The sequence below is a fragment of the Solea senegalensis genome, linkage group LG5 (genome assembly GCF_019176455.1).
Source record: "Solea senegalensis isolate Sse05_10M linkage group LG5, IFAPA_SoseM_1, whole genome shotgun sequence".
NCBI lineage: Eukaryota > Metazoa > Chordata > Actinopteri > Pleuronectiformes > Soleidae > Solea > Solea senegalensis.
This window is the reverse complement of record NC_058025.1, coordinates 20,201,793-20,220,429: the sequence shown is the minus strand read 5'-3', so window position 1 is coordinate 20,220,429 and position 18,637 is coordinate 20,201,793. Positions and strand designations below refer to the sequence as shown.

The 18,637-nt window shown below is 40.3% G+C and overlaps 1 protein-coding gene across 1 annotated transcript; it reads left to right on the top strand.

Annotated features, from left to right (window-relative positions):
- Positions 1 to 2,639: 2,639 nt before the first annotated feature.
- Positions 2,640 to 16,452, top strand: ntng2a (netrin g2a). Its single transcript, XM_044027201.1, has 15 exons — positions 2,640 to 2,757; positions 3,571 to 3,649; positions 3,747 to 3,984; positions 6,924 to 7,182; positions 8,370 to 8,515; positions 8,624 to 8,862; positions 8,975 to 9,147; positions 9,371 to 9,394; positions 11,326 to 13,227; positions 13,784 to 13,876; positions 14,047 to 14,121; positions 15,329 to 15,496; positions 15,606 to 15,749; positions 15,828 to 15,917; positions 16,002 to 16,452. Exons 3-15 carry the CDS (start codon positions 3,757 to 3,759, stop codon positions 16,118 to 16,120), a joined length of 3,660 nt encoding a protein of 1,219 aa, XP_043883136.1. The 5' UTR covers positions 2,640 to 2,757; positions 3,571 to 3,649; positions 3,747 to 3,756; the 3' UTR covers positions 16,121 to 16,452.
- Positions 16,453 to 18,637: the final 2,185 nt, after the last annotated feature.

The following is an 18,637-nucleotide window of genomic DNA, read 5'->3' as shown; positions in this document are numbered from 1 at the left end:
CAAAATAATGGCTGTGATCATTTCCAGAAGAATAAAAGATGTTCTTGATACAATTATTGATGAGACACAATTAGGTTTTATGAGAAACATACATAGACAAGACTAGTTTTGAACATAGTTTACTATTCTGATCTGGTGTCTGAAAAAAACAGTATCCTCTTCCTAGACTTTTATAAGACCTTTGAGACAAGTGAATATCAATTCATCAAAAACTGGACATTTTTTGTAGGACCATGAAAACTCTTTGTGCGAGTAACTCCATCAAAATTAAATTTGACACAATCCATAGGTTTCACCTGAAACAGAATGTCTGTCAGGGTTGTTATTTATTTCTACGTTGGACACAAATTCTCACAGCTCATATTACGAACAGTGCTCTTCAGGGAATCAAGATAGCTGATAGAGATATTGGCAATAGTCAGCTTGCTGACGATACCACACTTTTCAAATACCTGTTGCTCTTAGTGTGATTAACAACATCTCTAAAGCATCTGTTTGTATATAAATAAGTGTGAATTGCTAGTGATAAAAGATCATAATGTAAATATGTGATGTCCCTGTGAAGGAAAAAGCTATGTACTTTTAATCTAAAAAAATCACCAAAAATCAAGATGCAACTTAAACTGATACAATTATTCAAAAAAGAAATATAATCAGTGGTTGCAAAGGGATGTGTCCCTGAGGGTTAGAATGTTAGTTAAAAAGCTGAAGGAATATCAAGACTCACATGAAGCTCTGTCTTTACATATTGACAATCAAATCAGCAAAGATATTGACCAGATGCTAACTTCATTAGGAAAAATCATACACATTATATTAAAAAGGACTACATTTTCTAGATTTCACTACGCTAAACAATACTTTCAAAATGAATTGGTCTAAACATTTTTTTGGGAAAATCCTCATTAAATTTTATATTGAGTTTTATTTTAAACTGTAATTACTGTGATTTTTATTTGGAACGATACGTCTTATTAAAAAAACTTTTCTGTGATAGATGGTTTCAAAATGAAATCATACATATGAATTTACACAGAATTTACAGTTTTCCTGTCATGCCATCAAATCAGGACCCTAATGCTCCTTAGAAATACAGGCAGACCTTTACTTGGCTCCATCTCTCCCCATGATCCAGCTGACTCCACGTTTCTCTCGTAAAACTTGTTTCTCACATCATTGTAAAAATAACAGACAAATCTGTGCCCTGTTTCAACAGGATTATGTTTAGTCCCACATGTAACATCATATTGGAATAACTTTGTTATGATGATCGCTTACAAATCCTTTATTGTCAATAAAGTGAAGGAAGTGTCCTTTAAAATTATTCACAAATATTATCCTGCCAATCAATATTTGGTCAAATTTAAAAGAGACATTAACATAAACTGTTAATTTTAAGACAACCATCCCAAAACTGTATTATATCTTTTCTGACATTGTTCACATACAAAAACATTTTAGCAAGTCTTCAGCAGATTTATCATTGTTCATGTATTGAAAGACTTTGTACTGTTGTACATGTGGTGTTCTGTTTCTTTAGAATTCAGAGAAAAAAATCACAAATGATTCTTATAATAATTCCAATATTATCATATATATTAACATATTTACACCAAACTACAGGTCACACCTGCTGCTGCTTATTCAAGTTGTTGTTACTTGCAAATGCTGCAAAATACACATTTCTATGCACCACTATTTATATTTCCTACTGACTAATACAGTGTTCTAATCAAAAGACAGGAAAGGTTTTTGGTTTTCTCTCAAAGACCATACAGCTGTGAAAACCAGTTTCATTCTTTGGGTTGAAGGCTCAAGAGAGGAATCTGCATATGTCAGCAGCACAATGTATAAGGTGTTAATGTACAGGTTAAGAAGTATAAGGTAACATATCCATGGTGTGTTATATACAAAAATAGAAAGTGTCGCTGTCAGGATCCCTGAAGTGACTAACCGAAAAAGAAGAGAATGTCACTGTTTTACAGCTGTTGGCATCGCTAATGTTGCATTGCCTCCTTCTTTTTCATTCCTCTATGTAGTATGTTAAGACTCATTAGGTGTATTATTAAAGATATATAAATAGTGTGTTATAAAGTATAGAAGGTGACACATGCACAGCATGTTGTATAAAATATTGGCAGTGACACTTGATGTTAAGAATTATAAGTTAACAGTATGTAAAGGAACAGAAGGTGACATAGACACGGTGTGTAATAGGATAGATATAAGGCTGCAGACAGAGTGGTTCACTAAAAACTGAAGGAGCTGTTCTTTATGTAAATGTTAATGTATTTCTATTTTTATGCATTTGATATTTTGTTCATTGTTGGATCATATTGATTTATTGAATTATTGATAAAAATTAAAACTGTTTTCAGTGTGACTTTAAATGTGGGAGAGAGTCATAGAGATCACAGTGGAGAGAGAGAGAGAGAGAGAGCGTTCACAGTTTAAAGGGGGAGAGACAGAAAGAGAGAGAGTAGGTGAGAGGGAGACTTAACAGAGCAAGAGAATCAGTTGAGAGCGAGTCGACAGAACAAACAGTTTATCTGCAGAAGAGAAAACAAGGACAGGAGTGATATAAGAGGAGGAGAAGAAAAAGAACGAGAGGAGAGGACAAAACACAAAGAGTAGTGAAGACAAAAGAAGAGAAGAAAAAAGAAGACAGAGACAAAGGAGAAAAAAAGGAGACCGTGAGCAGCAGGAGAACGGACGTTTGGTCTTCGGTTTAATCAGCTTATCAACACAGAGAGACAGGTGAGTAACAGAGGGACACTTGATGAAGACAGAGACAGTAACAGAGTGACAGATAGAAAAAAAAAGTTTTTCAAAGTGTTTTATTAGAAAATGTGTCTGTGAAGGACTCTGGACTCCAGCACCTCTATGATCCTGACCCAGAATCACTTTTAGGAATTGTGCTAGCAGGTGAATGTAAGATGGTGGAGGATGTACAGAAGGGTTTGTGTGCTTAGGGTGTTTTAATATTGAAGTGGAACATCCGTGTCCTCACTGAGGACTCCTCAGTGTCTCACTTTAATCACTTCCATCTTCATTTCAGAAAACAAACAAACAAACAAACAAACAGGACGAGTCTTATTCATATCTGCCCTTATTTCTTTAGAGGCAAAATGTCTCTGAACATGTTCCACCAGTTTCATTGTAGTTCAACCTGCTGTTTCACCAGTTTAGGTCTGTTACAGTATACTTTATGCAGGACCTCATGTCTGATCAGATCTGATGAAGTCCAGAGTCTGGATCGGGTTTCTATCAGGTCTGGCTTCCACTCATTTTTCCACAAGTGTTCAGGTGTGTGAATAGTGTCTGGAAATAAAGGTGATCAATAACTGTATATGAAGATCATCAGAGACCATATATACCATCAACATACTGATTAGTTTGGTTCATGTCCCACCTGGGGGCAGGGCTATTGGGTTATTCTGCCTCCAACAACCAGGAGGAGATCCAGACATTCTGGCTTCACTTTGGGAGCAGTGATGTTGCTTATAATGGTTCAGACTCCAAAGTCATGAATGTGTCACTGATTCTGATTTTGTTGCGGCTTTGTTCCAGTCTGCAGGCCAGGACAGTTTTGTAGAACTACATGAAGGAGCCACAGGTGATGGCAACCACCTAATGGATGGTTACCAAGGTATCAACAAATTTTACTCTGAGAACCAAAAAGAGTTGGACATCAGTGAACCTGTTGATGATGTGATGTCCTGATCAACCTGTTGTCTGTTTAAAAGTCGGTCCACCATGTCCCTCATCTTCCTCGTCCTCCTCGCCCTCCTGCTGGCTTTGGGCCATAGTCAATCCGGAGGTCAATTTGACCTGTGTCGGTCTCTGCGCAGCTCGGAGGCTGGGCCAGGCTGGGAGTTCTACTCCTGTCAACCTCCACCCACCAACATGAAGGAGGTGATGCAGATCAGGGTTGACCCCCCAGGGATCACCTGTGGAAACCCACCTGAGAGATTCTGCACACTGGTCAGTATCACATCACCTGAACACACACATAGAAACACAGTCAGGGGGGATGGGGGTCCAGGTTAATATCAGTCCATCAATATCTGATACAAAAAAATCTATGCTCACTTAATCTATGATATTTTAACAATGCCTTTACAGCTTTATTTCTAATTGTTAGACAGATTTTTCTTTGTAAAGCCTTCTCTCCTGGCACTCAGTAATCAGAGAAAATCAAAGATTATACAGCACAGTGTTATTTTGTGACTTCTGCTTTTGAAATCCTTCTTTGAGTTTCACCTCAATGACACAAACATACCAAACAAGGCAGCAGTAGACAACCAACTCCCATGACCCAGGTCTTACAAATTAAAAATGTGAGTGACTGAGGTTTGCTTGGTGTTATTCTGCCTCTGTTGGTCTTTGTGAACAGAAATGATGTAACATTATTTGTATGCTGCTTCTTTTGTCTGAAAATTGGCTTTGTCAAGTAATACTATCAGAGCTGCCACAGCAGCAGTGCAGGACAGGAGTTCATGCAGCAGCAGGTACATTGAGGCATCATTTTATGGGGTTTAGTGAGAGAAGTGAATCATCTTCCAACTGGAGGTTCACTAGGTTGATCTAGTCTACCTGTTGATTTGTCTGTGAGCAAGACACTTTCAATTGCTCCTGATGGATATGTATGTAAATGGTTTGAACAGTATGTGAAAGAAAAGGCACTGTATGAACATACTTGTCCTTTGAGTGGTCCTCAAGACTACCAAAGCACGACATAAAAACAGACCATTTCATAATTACAATTTTTAATTAAACGTTTGTCCTTTTTAACATCATAATGGCAAGCTTAAGACAAAAACCTTGAGATCATTTAACCAACAAAAGTTATATTTAATATTCAAAGTAATTCAATGTGATCCAGTGCATGAAAAAGATAGATAAAAGTTGCACTAAACACTGTCTGATGTTGCCATATACTGATGATTCACTGGAAACACACTTCACAATTAGAATCAGAATCAGAAAGCCTTCTGTTGTCATTGCATAAGAATACAACGACATTAGTTGTGACCCTCAAATGATGTATCTAAAAACATAAAAACACTAGAGCAGTGGTCACCAACGTGGTGCCCTCTGGCACCTGGTAGCCCACGAGCAGCCAACGAGGTGCCCGTGGGCACATTTCACTTCACCTCACTTGCATGTATCCATATGATCACTGAGTAAAATGTCCTTGATATTGTTTATACAAACTGTGATAATCATTAGGAGTAAGCACTGGAATTAATGTGTATGCAATTGAATGCATAATATTCATCATTTAAATGGTAAATTGCACAAAATAATAAAAATGAATATGGTAGCCCTCCATATTATTCTCTACCCTTCAGGTAGCTCTCAGTCTCAAAAAGGTTGGTGACCCCTGCACTAGAGTTAACACATAACGTGCTTATAGCATTTAGCAGCCGTATTTAGGGAAAAAAAAGTCTATGAATAGAATCATGAAAAGTGTTAGGAAGCATTTCACAATACATACCACTGAAGATTTTATAATTACCACCGTTTTAAAATGAGGTTCAGAATAATAACAGTGTCATCTGATGTCCAGGTCAATAATGAGTATGTGTCAATCATCAGGTGGTCTCCAGCAGGGTCCTGAGCCTCAGGTTGGGAACCACATGCTCTCCCATTGTCAGTCTAATTGTTCCTTTGGGGAAACTGAAGTCATGCCTGAATTATTGATAGATGTAACAGTAGTAAGGAAGTAAAAACTAAATGTCATAATTTAATCGTTGAAAATTTTATTTAAAAAAAAACAAAAAAAAACATTGCCCATATTGTGAAAAGTGATGGTTTCAGTTCCACATTAAAGCTGCGATTTATAGAACAGCAACAACACACACAAAGTTAAGTGAGTTGTGGTTATTTGTAGTGTTTGTGGGGTTTTTTTTCTATTGAAATAAATGGAAAGAGAAACAGAGCACAAGCAAAATAAAAATGTAGATATCCAGACTTGAAACTGTTTAGGCTAATGAATTACTTATAATCTATGTAGTACTAATGCTGTGGGTGGTAAAAAATGTAATAATTAGATTAATTACCAGCAGTCCAGCAAGGGCAGTAGGAGGTACAGTACCCCTAGCCACCACCACCACTAATGATTTGTAGATAAATATTCATATATATATATATATATATATATATATATGTATATGTATATGTATATATTATAATACTAATAATAATAATAACAATAATAAATCAATAAATAAATAAATAAAAATTGGTAAGATTAAAAACAGAAATATATGTGTGATGAGTAATACTGTAAATTAAATGTTGAAAAATCTCATAAAAGTAACCATTGTTAATAACATTTTATACATGCATATATTCAGTAGTTAGGGTCAGGGTCAAGGTTTAAGTTACTAGCTACGGTAACTAACTGTAACCATGAGTTTGTTTCTGTCCTCATCCTGAGACTCAGTGTTGGTTAATGAAGTTTGTTAAATTTTGGTTCAGCTGCAGTGTGACAGTTGGCAGCACCAGCTGAAGTTAAAGGATAAACCTCTAACACACACTGATAAGATTAACATCAGTGTTAATCCATCACTGTTCATGGATGTTGTTGGTGGGACAAACACACACAGGTTTGCGCAGTTAGTCTTCTTAGGACACTGCATTGACTTCCATTCATTTGAAAGGCCTAAACAAAGTGTTATCCCAAACCTTAACCATAACCAGTTAATGTCTAACCCTAACCTTAACCTAAGCACAGTTCAAAGTTAGTATTCATGAGGACTACTGATCCTGACAGTCTGTTTTTATGCCAGAAAACATTAGTCCATCCTTAAACTCCATTTGTTTCTCTAAGTTTATCAGGTTGATTTTCTTCAGTTAAAACATTAAACACTAACGTAAGAGTGACTGACTGTAATTTTGTATCTCTGCGTCTTCAGGAAAACCCATACCTGTGCAGTGACGAATGTGATGCTTCAAGCCCTGACCTGTCTCACCCTCCTCAGCTAATGGGAGACAGAGAGAGGGGGGGGCTCATCACATATTGGCAGACAGTCACATGGTCCAGGTATCCTGAGCCACTTTTGGCCAACATCACTTTATCCTGGAACAAGAGTCTGGAAGTGGTAGATGACATCACTGTCACCTTTGAGTATGGTCGACCTACCAGTATGGTGCTGGAGAAGTCCATGGACAAAGGTAATTCAGTGACAGATATAGCCAGTGGTATGACATCATGTGTTTGTTCATATCTTTAGGTTTAACGAGAATGTAAACAGTGGGCCCTGTCCTTTTCTATATATATATCTGATGTTGAGTATAAAAGAGCCAAACTGTACAGGGCCCAGGACTGAGCCCAGGTCGACACCACCATTTTCTTGTTCATGACCAACTATTATTTCTTTTTCATACCATGGAACAAATAAAATGACATGTATTAGTCAGATAATAATAACTGAAAAATAATAAGGAAAAGGGAAAAATAGGACATGTGGTGGTAAAACCCTAATATTCAGCTCATGGGGTGGAGTACCAGTAATTTATAGCTTTACTTGTGCTACCATTCTGTACACAGTATATATAATGTGTATCATTTTTACTGTATAAATTGGTGATTGTGATTTTGTAATGTTAGGGAGATATTCCAAACTGCAGTTATGCCAATATAGTCTGCTAGGTTCTCTTGTATCTTTTAATTATGTACTGGAAGAGATAAGGCCACTTTTACTGTAGAACTTCAACCATTGGATAGGTTGGCAAATGATAATTCAGGCCCATATGTACGTATAGCAGTGTGTAGTTGTAAGTAAAAAAAACAAAGCGGAACCAGTAACCAGGTAAGTTGTATTTGTATTTCAAGTCTTGAAAGAACATCAAGCCACAGTTGTTCATCATATCTGAAAAATAATGTACCCCCTTGAGTTCGCCACTGCGGAAATTGGATTGTCTGTAATTTGTTTTGAAAGATTGGAGTATTATTATGCCAATTTGTTCCCATTTACATAATTTATCTACATGTTTCCACACCTTCACAGCTTCACCAATAATTGGTCCAAACTTTTGGGCACAATCTTGAACAGATGTAACAGACAACAGTATATCTTCGAGTAGTCGTGAGACCATATTCTTTTCAATTTTGACATTAGAGTACATTAGCCTTCTCATCAAACCAATTTCCCAGAGATCGCATCATAAACTTCGTAAAAATACAGTTTAATAAAAGTTGCTCATCTGTGTTCCACCGCTGTATCAATGTGATGAAGTAGATCTGAAAAATGAGAAGTCATTAATGCCCTAACGCTTTTGCTGAGCTTGATGCCCCCAGCAAGTGTAAACTCTAATCATTGACATTTCCAAAATGTAATTATTTCCCATTCTTGTTTCAGGTGTAACGTGGCAGCCTTATCAGTACTATGCTGACGACTGTCTGGAGACATTTGGCATGTCACCTAAAGGAGTCTCTGATCTAGCGCCAAGTAACATAACACGAGTTATCTGCACTGAGCAGTACTCTCGGTGGGTTGGTGCTAAGGTGGGTAGCTGGACCTCATACGAGTCTAATAACCAATAAGACTAATTAACAGTTTTGGTCACTTGCTGCAGAGCACATAAACTGACCTACAATATATTTGAACCATAGGAGGAGAAGGTGGTAATGTTCGAGGTGCGTGCTCGCTTTGGGGTGTTTGCCGGTCCAAAATTGATCAACATAGATGCTCTATATACACGTATGGAGACCATGAAGGGTCTGAGAGAATTCTTTACGTTTACCAACCTCCGCCTGAGACTCCTACGCCCAGCACTAGGAGGAACCTATGTTCAGAAAGACAACCTGCTGAAGTACTTCTATGCCATCTCCAACATTGACGTACCTGCCAGGTAATGAAAAAAATCAGCTGACACTGCATCCAAAAACTAGTCATGTTTACGTGGGAATAATCGCTTAACACAGCTGATGTGTGTATTACTATGTGTGTGTGTGTTCCTGCAGGTGTAAGTGTAACCTGCATGCATCTCGGTGTGTGTTACGAGATGCAACACTGCAGTGTGAATGCGACCACAACACAACAGGACAGGACTGTCAACGCTGCAGCCAAGGATTCAAGTCTCGAAGCTGGAGACCTGGATCTTACCTGCCCCTTCCCAAAGGCACCGCTAATCTCTGTATGTAACACACGCACTAGTAGGCTCCTGGAGCTACAAATTGCATGCAATGATTTTTATGCTCCCAAACTGTGTACTACTTAACCAAATCACAGGTACTTGAGTGGGTTTGCATTTTTAAATGGTCAAACACCAAACAATTCATGTTTTTGATAGTGACTCAAACTTCAAACTTCATGGATGAAATGTTATTATTGATGTGTTTGTTTGTGTATTTCTTCAGGTGAAGCAGAAGAAGAAGCAGCCAGTAAGTAATGCTCACCCGTTTGTCTCCTCACATGTCTGTCTTTACACCACCCTGGGCCTCCTGAAAGTGTTGCATCTAGTGAACAGAATATGTCGTGATTTTTCATATGTTTGACATAGAGATGGCTTGATACTACTCTTTCATGTCTGACACCAATATCAAAAGCTTGAGTATCTACTGGTACCAACCGTCAGTCCAATATCATATTTTACCCTGGTTAAATGACTAAGTGTCACACAAGTGTGCTGATGCATGCACCGACCAAAAGCCTCCAACAATGTGAGCGCAGCCTTCAGTAAAGTCCTGGTAACCTGGCACATATTTTTTTAAAGTTTATGAAAACTACCAAATTTTACTTTTTCTTTTTCTACAAGTCAATCTCAATGATTTTTATCAGACCAATATTGAGTATTGCATCGTCTCATCACTAGTTTGGCATTTCATCATATTTTTTTAACAAAAAACATGGCAGTAAATTCATTAATAAATCAGTCAACCAGTGGCTAGGTGAATGGTCACATGTCTGAATTCAGGTCAAGTCTTTGAACACTAATCTGTGGTTAAGAGCAGGTTAACACTCCAGCAGATGGTGTGTGTATGTTTAATCTGTGTTCATGGATTTTAACCTGTCAACACACATACTCACACAAAGGGGGAGGAGGTGATAGAGACAGACAGACAGACAGACAGACTGACTGACTGACTGACTGAGAGACAGAGACTCAGGTTTTTAGGATCAAAGAAAATCTGCCTTATTAATAATAATGAAGCGATTGTTTCCGATGTAAATCTGATCTGAGCTCAGATTAATATTCTGACATCTCACAAGATGCAACAGTGACAGTAAACATCAATAGAGTAGACAGTAGAACAAATAGAACAGACTGAGATCAATAGACTGGTGTGATATCCGAGTGTTGTAGAGATGCACCAGCCTTAATCCACACACTCTGCTCGGATACAGACACAAAGTCTGTCTCATGTTTATTTTAATCTTTAAATCTTAAAAAAAAAAATTAAAAAAAGTTGAAAAAAAGTGCAATATGAGGTGGAATCTGTCCAGCAGTATGTGGTGCTGGTCATTTGTAGAGACACACTGGATTCCAGTAAAAGTCTCTGCAGCACAGAGCCGGGTTTCATACTTTCTGAGCAGGGATGTTGATAAGGCAGGCAAACTGTTTTATGTTAAATTGTTAAATTATGTTAAAATGTACAAGTGATTGCAGCAACTCTTTCAATAGGCACATCATTAAGAGGCCTCATGTCACTAGCTTGCTACAAAAAATCTTCATAATTCAGGTCAGAGTGTTGGAATGGTTCTGCATGGGGTCCTCTTGGATGTTTTTGCCTAAGAACCACCAAAGTCCCTTAAAAACATCCCTGCTCCTAAAAAGTGACTGGCTGGCCACAGATGACAGCTGCAGTAGACTCCAAACTACATCCTGTATTTAGGTCAATTTATGAAGAGCACTGTAGGTCACGTATCAAATCAAGCAAGGTAACAATAGAGGTTGCAATAGAGAATGAGTGAGCGTGACTAGAGACCACCTGATTCTGGAGCAGGAGCAGGATTTGAGGACTAAAATGTCCTAAAATGTGAGTAAAGTGAAGGTGTTGCGTGTGAGGGTTTAGTGTTTGTACGCAGACCCATAGGAAGATGTTATGACTGTGTAGTATGTCAAATCTTTGAAGGTTCAGGTTCAGGTTCAGAACAGGTATGTCCTGTCCTCAAGAATTTAATTGTCATGTCTTATCTTTTGGAGTCTACTGTCAGCAGTGGGTGTGAGGGGGGTGGGGTCTGCTCGGTAATTCTTTTTATATATTACACAGAAAAGTTCATATAGTTCAATGTTCTGCAGAGTACAATCAGTTTCTGTAGAGAACAGAAAACTGGGATTCACTAAAGGGCCATAACTCTTCTTCTCTGACAGCGGCTGGTGACACTAACACAGCAGCATCTGCCTCATCAGATGGAGTGACTTACACTACTACTACTACCACCACTGGCAGGACCTTAACCACTACTGAGACTATTGATTTTTTGACTACTGCATATATTTCTGTACCGCCTGACGGCACGACCAGTGATAGCATTTATTTTACTAAGACCGCTACAATGGTTGGCACTACTACATCCACTACTGACCCTATTTTTAATTCAGATAGTACTGGTACTCTTCGTATGGACACATGGTCTCCTGATGCAGTCTATATAAGCACAGAAAGTCCTCTTACTATTAGAGACACAGCCAATGATTCTCCTACCACTGACAAACGTAGTATTACTACTATAGAAACAAGCACTAGTAGTAGTTTGACAACTTACTTTACTAGAACGAGTGATACTGACGAGTCTCCCAAATCTGGTGAAGAATCTATGACAGTCAACACCGGTACTACAACTTTCACTATTGTTAGTAGTAATCTTAGAACTACAGGCTCTGATGAATTTCCAGACTTAAGCATCACAACAGGACCCACAGTGGACAAAGCTGCATTCAGCAGTCCTGAGGTGTCTATTTTTGACACAGTGACTCCACCTGCTGACCCCACTTCCTCATCAGACAGCAAAGACTCCACCCCTTTTTGGACTGGTACTACCAACCTGATCACTGGTACAACCTTATCGGCTGAAGGTACCACATCAACTGGAATAACATCCCTAACAACAGTCCCAGAAATAACGACACCCAGTGATAGGGCTCAGTCCACTGCACCAGCTTCAACCAGTCGAACTGGAAATGCTTCACCTACAGAAGGAACTGATGGACCATCTCCTGATGTTCCTCCTAACACTTTGGCAAATATACCATCTCCTAATGTACCCCCTTCTGATGTATATTTTCCTGATGTGCCTTCACCTGATGGACCTCCTGCTGATCCCCCTTCTCCAGATACACTTCTGCCTGATTTAGCTCCTTCATGGGTACCTCCTACTGATGTACCACCACCTGATGGACCTCCTGCTGATCCCCCTTCTTCAGATATACTTCTGCCTGATTTAGCTCCTTCAGGGGTACCTCCTACTGATGTATCACCACCTGATGGACCTCTTGATGATTTTTCTTCTCCAGATATGATTCTTCCTAATATACCTCCTCCTTCTTCAAATGTACCACCTCCAGCAGTACTTCCTCCAGATGCACCACCTCTTGCTGTACCTTTTCCTGATGTAACCTCTCCCACACTACCTCCTCCAGTTGTACTTTCTTCAGATGTTTCTCCAGAAGTGCCATCTTCTAGGACTCCATACTCTTTGAGCGATACACCCCCTCTAGCTCCTAGTGCTACTTCAGAGTCCTTGCCACCTTCCTCTGAAGGAGGAGGTGATGCTACAGCAGAAACCAGCTCCAGCACTATAGATCAGTCTGACCCTGCTGGTGATTTGGCTCCTGTGGACTTCACATTTCCTTTGCTGGAAAAAACTGATTCAGTTGAATCTGGACTAGATTCTGGATCAGATGCTGGACAAATTTCTTCTGGACCAATGCCTATTGGTGATCCTATTACTGCTCCAGATGATTCTGGTAGACCTGCTGATCCTCCTGGATCAGATTTATTTGACCCTGGACTTGACATCTTAGCAGGTCCAGACACAGAGGAAAGACAAAAGAGTGGACTGGAATCAAAAGATTCACCTGTGACAGATTTGGAATATAAGCCAGAGTCTCCAGCAGTAGATGATCCTGGAGTAGATGTGTCTCCCTCAGAAGAACAGAAGGAAGGAACATCTGGAACGAATTCACTTGCTGGGGAACTCTCAGAAGGTTCAGAATCAAATGTAAAGGCAGACAATAAAGGAGAGAAGACAGGGGGGCAGAAAGAGGATAAAGGTAAAAAAAAAATGAATAGCTTTGCTTGGTCTGATGAAATTTTAGGATAGATTTCAGTGTACAATATGTGCAGTGTCATTTCATTATGATATGTTTGCAGGTATAACAGCTATGTAGACCGTATAAGATATTTAGGTTTTACATCAGATTAAGTGCTTCAAAATTAAATTAAAAAACATTAACTTTAACAGGTTACTCTGCTTAGCCTTAGATACAAGTTGATCCCTCTGTTGAGAAATTATTTTCTTAGTGAGTTTAACTGTAACAAAAAGAACCCTGATTCCAACAGAGTAAATGTGTTTAGTGTTATATCAGGTAAAGCAGGTTTATTTAAAAATAAATGTTTCTTCCTCATTTTTTGAGGATGTAAGTATCCATGTAGAACTGAAATGTAAAATGAGGCATTCTGTTAGAGGCTCTTGCAAACAAATGTAAATTTACATTACATTACATTACGTGTCATTTAGCAGACGCTTTTTTATATTTCTAAGTTATATTCAGAGCAGCTGCAGGATTTCCATGCAACTTTAAATTCTCTTCCTTGTGAAACCAAAAGCTTCCAAAGAGGAAACAACAGAGGAAAAAAAGAAGGAAACTAAAGAGAAAACACGAAATGAGGAACAGAAGGAGAAAGGCTATGAGAAAAAAGGTACACCTCGAAATATCCCAGTGGTACTAGAGACTGCATTGTTAATGCCACTGACTAGCTTTGTGTAGCTCTGAGCTCTGATAGTTGAGAGGTTAGCCCTGTTACCCCCTGACTGTAGAGTTAGGGTAGTTGCTACGTGCCATGGTTCACACATTGCTTTATGTCTAAAGCAACCCAGAAGATTCTGATTCCAGGAGGACCAAAGTTCAGTCAACTCTCCAAAATTGCCTACATCAACTTTCAGGGTAAGGCTTTCTCCAACCAAATGACCCCTTAATCTGTACTTGGCCACTCAATACATCCACCTCCCCTGTGATTCTCACACCGCCCGTATACTGTATTTATGACCCCTGCTCTTGTACTGATGACTCCTCCTCGTGACCAGAGTCAGGGTCCCAAAGAAGATGAAGATGTGATCAATACGGTCGACATGTCTTGGTGTCGTATTTGTGTCATGTTTGATTTTGTCCTTGGACAGCGTTATGTGCTACTTATGTGATACTCAATGTAACGTTATTTATTTCTAGGGCTGCTAAAGTATATACATTTACTATTGTACACATTTTTAGAACCATTGATACCACTGAAATAACCACCATGTCACCACTGCTTGTTTTCCCTGATTACAGGCACGTGTTGTGTAAGTGACTCTTAATACAATACTGTATCAGATCCAAACTGAAAAATAATAAAAACAAAATAACAACCATAGCTACAGAGAAGGGAAAAAAGTTACAGAATGCTTCATTTTAATGCTGCTCTTTAAAGTGGCTCTAGGTAAATGTCTATTCAAGCATTAAACTTCATTAGACTTCCAACCACTGTTGCCAAAGCAGTGAGCAGCGAGTGAGTTGTATAAAGTCTGTTTATATACAACAAACTCCCAGGAGCGCACAAACTCTAACTGAAACCCCACAAAAGCATAAAAGCAAATTCCAAATTTTATTCAGGAAACTGACCGACACCGAGCAAAGGCAGTGAGCAATTTGTCCATGAGTAAAATACTGGAGTGTGTTGCTCGACTAGCTGTTTTAAAAACTTGCGTTCAGCCCCCTTAAGGAAATGTATAATATAGTTGAAGCTGAGCACAATTTAATCATATTGTTAAGAATCAGATGCAGAGGAACATCTGACATCTGTCCTTCGAGCCAACAAGATTCAATCATGAGTTTGACACTGTAGTTGGCATGACATGGCAGGTTACTATTATATTAGTTACTGTATATTACTTCAGTTACATTACAGTCTGGTACGTGACATACATGACATACATAGATGATTTAATTGATGCTACGTTGCATCACTTCCGTTACCTCATTGACATCATATTGTTGTACAATACATTTTATTACACTGCATGACAGCATGTTTAAAGTCATAGCTCCAGGTGTGTGTTGTATTGCGTTGCTGACATCAGGTCTTTGTCTTTCTTTCTCTCTGTCACTCTCTTAGACTGTGAGTGTAACGGACACTCCAACCGCTGCAGTTACATCGACTTCATCAACGTAGTCACGTGTGTGAGCTGTAAACACAACACGCGAGGACAGAACTGTCAGTACTGTCGCCTTGGTTACTATAGAAATGCCTCACTGTCGCTAGATGATGACAATGTCTGTGTGGGTCAGTGGGACACGTGCACATAACACAAGACAAAACCTTACATCAATAATTTAAATATAATAACAACATTCAGTAATGAAAATAAGGCCAACATTTCTCTGTGTGTCAGAGTGCGGATGTGATGCTGACGGCAGTGCTTCTCCTCACTGCTCTGACTCTGGTCTCTGTCAGTGTAAAGATGGAGCCACAGGGAGGCGCTGTGACTCATGTTTAAGTGGATATACCTGGAGAGGGGGTGGGGCCAGCTGCACAGGTACACACTGGCATTATCATAAATAATCAATGAATAAATGTTTTTTGATGGTTAAACATTTCCATTCTCCTCCCTCAGTGAACATCTGTGATGAGGAGCGTTTGATTTGCCAGAATGGTGGAAGCTGCATTGACTCCCAGCGTTGTGCCTGCCTGAATAACTTCACAGGTAAACACACACAGCTGGCTTGTGTGAGACATGGTTATGGCATAGGTATTTGGGTGGTGTATGATGATGTCATTGTGTGTGCAGGTCCACTCTGCGAGCAGCCCGTTTGTCTCAAGAAGGGTGGTTGCCTCAACAATGCTGCCTTTCTTATCTCACACCTTTATGTGCTAACCCTAAGTCTGATCACCTCTACCTTGTGCTGACCCGGCCCACGGACCTGGATCTATGTCACACAATGTCTTTGAATGGTTACTTTCTGATTATTGTTTATTTATTTATTTTTTACCAAAGTGTTGGAAGATGATGTGACATTATAGTCATAGTATTCTGATGTCAAGATCAAGCCATCCCCTCCACATCAACCTGACTCATATACTGTGGCGCTTAAAGCTGTTCCTGTTCCCAAAAACTGATGTTAGTAACCATGGAGACAGACAGACAGACCGACAGACAGACTGTATTTCATGTATGTTTTAGATGTGAAGGTCAATTAATCTTGACTCAACACCTGAAAATAAAGACATGAATTGATAAAGGTTGTGTGTTCACTCTCTCTCTCTCTGAGTGAATGGTGGGAGTGAGCGTGGCTGAGAGCGTGGTCAGGGTGAGTGTTATTCTAACTTTTCTGACTTATTCTATCCTCTTCTTTTTTGCTGCTTGGTGGTTTTTTGTTGATATTTAACTTTTCTTTTGTGACCACTGATTTTGAGTTGTTAATAGTTTATAGTTTTAGAGTTATTTGTGTTTGACGGTAGCTGCCGCCGGCGTTGCAGCCGGGCAGGTAAATGGCAGCACCTGTAGTCTCCGGGCTGGAGAAACTGACACGCCGACATGCCGTTAGACTGTGTCCGGATGTCGGCGTGTGGCCTGGCTGTGGCAGAGTAAAATCCGCCTCAAGGATGAACAGTGCTGTCGGTAATTTTTTGGACAGCACTGAAAAAGTAAACGAACTGGTTGAGAGTGGTGTGGTGGTGGACGGTTCACTGGTGAAAGATTATTATTTCAACCGTACCGCCGTTTTTGAGTAACGAGTCTCTGATGAAGGAACTGTCGCGGCACGGGAAACTCGTGTCCGCGATAAAGATGATTCCGCTGGGCTGTAAATCTGCTCTCCTGAAGCACGTCGTGTCTTTCAGGAGACAGGTTTTCATGATACTCAAGGACAACAGATCCGAGTTAAATCTGGCTCTGAAGTTCAGAGTAGATGATTATGACTACACAGTTCACGTCACGTCAGACTCGCTCAAATGTTTCAGTTGCGGGGCAGACATTTGGTCCGCTCATGCCCGGGAAGAGCAGGTGACCGCCGGCCTGACGCTGCAGCGGAGCCGCTGCTCAGAGCCACCGGGCACCGCGCAACACACACACCACAGACACAGACACCACACACACAGACACACACCACACACACACACACACACAACACAGACGCACCACACACACACACACACACACCACAGACACACACCTCAGACACAGACACCACACACACACAACACACAGACACATACGCCACAGACACACACACCTCAGACACAGACACCAGCACACACACACACCAGACACACACAACTCAGACACAGACATCAAGACACACACACACCACAGACACACACACACCCTCAGACACCGCAAAGACACACAAACACACACACCCTCAGACACAGACACCACAGACACACACCACACACACACACAACACAGACACACACACCTCAGACACAGACACCGACATACACCACAGAAACACACACACCACAGACACAGACACACACACACACCACAGACACACACACACCGCACACACAGACACACACACAGACACAGACACTCAAGCACACACACACACCACAGACACACACAACTCAGACACAGACACCGACACACACACACCACAGACACACACCACACACACACACACACCTCAGACACTGCACACACAAACACACACCCTCAGACACAGACACCACAGACACAAACACCCTCAGACACCACAGACACACACCACACACACACACAACACAGACACACACACCTCAGACACAGACAATACATACACCACAGACACAGACCACACACACACACACCACAGACACACACACCGCACACACAGACACACACAGAGGTACAGCGTGATACAGCAAACACACAGACAGGGGAAAGCCCTGATGGACAGAGTGTCCAGACTGAGTCCTCTGCAGTCAGAGGACAGACAGTCACCAGAGTAGCAGAGGCTGCTCTGGACCATAATGAGGATATTATTGATGATTCAATGGGTGAAATGATGAAATGTTCAATCAAACGGAAAAACACTGAAACCAAAGTAACCACCATAAAAAAACAAGAAAATGTCAAAAGATAATTCACAGGTGTCCTCTGAGGGGTCAGAGGACAACACACTGGGTGACACATTGGAGGACACACAGGAAGACACACCGGGAGACACACAGAGCACACAGGGTGATGAGGAGGCCGGGGAGACACACAGTGATTACTCCTTCTCTCATGTAAGAAAGTTTTTAGCTGACACAAAAGGAGAGAAGGGAGTGAACATTGAGGAGTTCTTCCCTAACCTGCGTCTCTACAGTCAGTCAGTGAGGTCTCTGATGAAGAACAAAGGAGACCTCGGTCATCCTGCTTTTATTGAAACAGAGGTCTTTCGGCTGAAGAAAATTTTAACAAAAGTTCGATTCCAGCTAGAGAAGGAAAACGATGGATGA

What these genes read in the sequence shown, in the direction of transcription:
- ntng2a (XM_044027201.1), top strand. Translation starts at nt 3,757, where the DNA reads ATGTCCCTCATCTTCCTCGTCCTCCTCGCCCTCCTGCTGGCTTTGGGC. An exon ending in GGAGAAGTCCATGGACAAAG is followed by an intron (nt 7,183 to 8,369) that starts GTAATTCAGTGA and finishes TTCTTGTTTCAG; the next exon opens with GTGTAACGTGGCAGCCTTAT. An exon ending in GGGTGGGGCCAGCTGCACAG is followed by an intron (nt 15,750 to 15,827) that starts GTACACACTGGC and finishes CTCCTCCCTCAG; the next exon opens with TGAACATCTGTGATGAGGAG.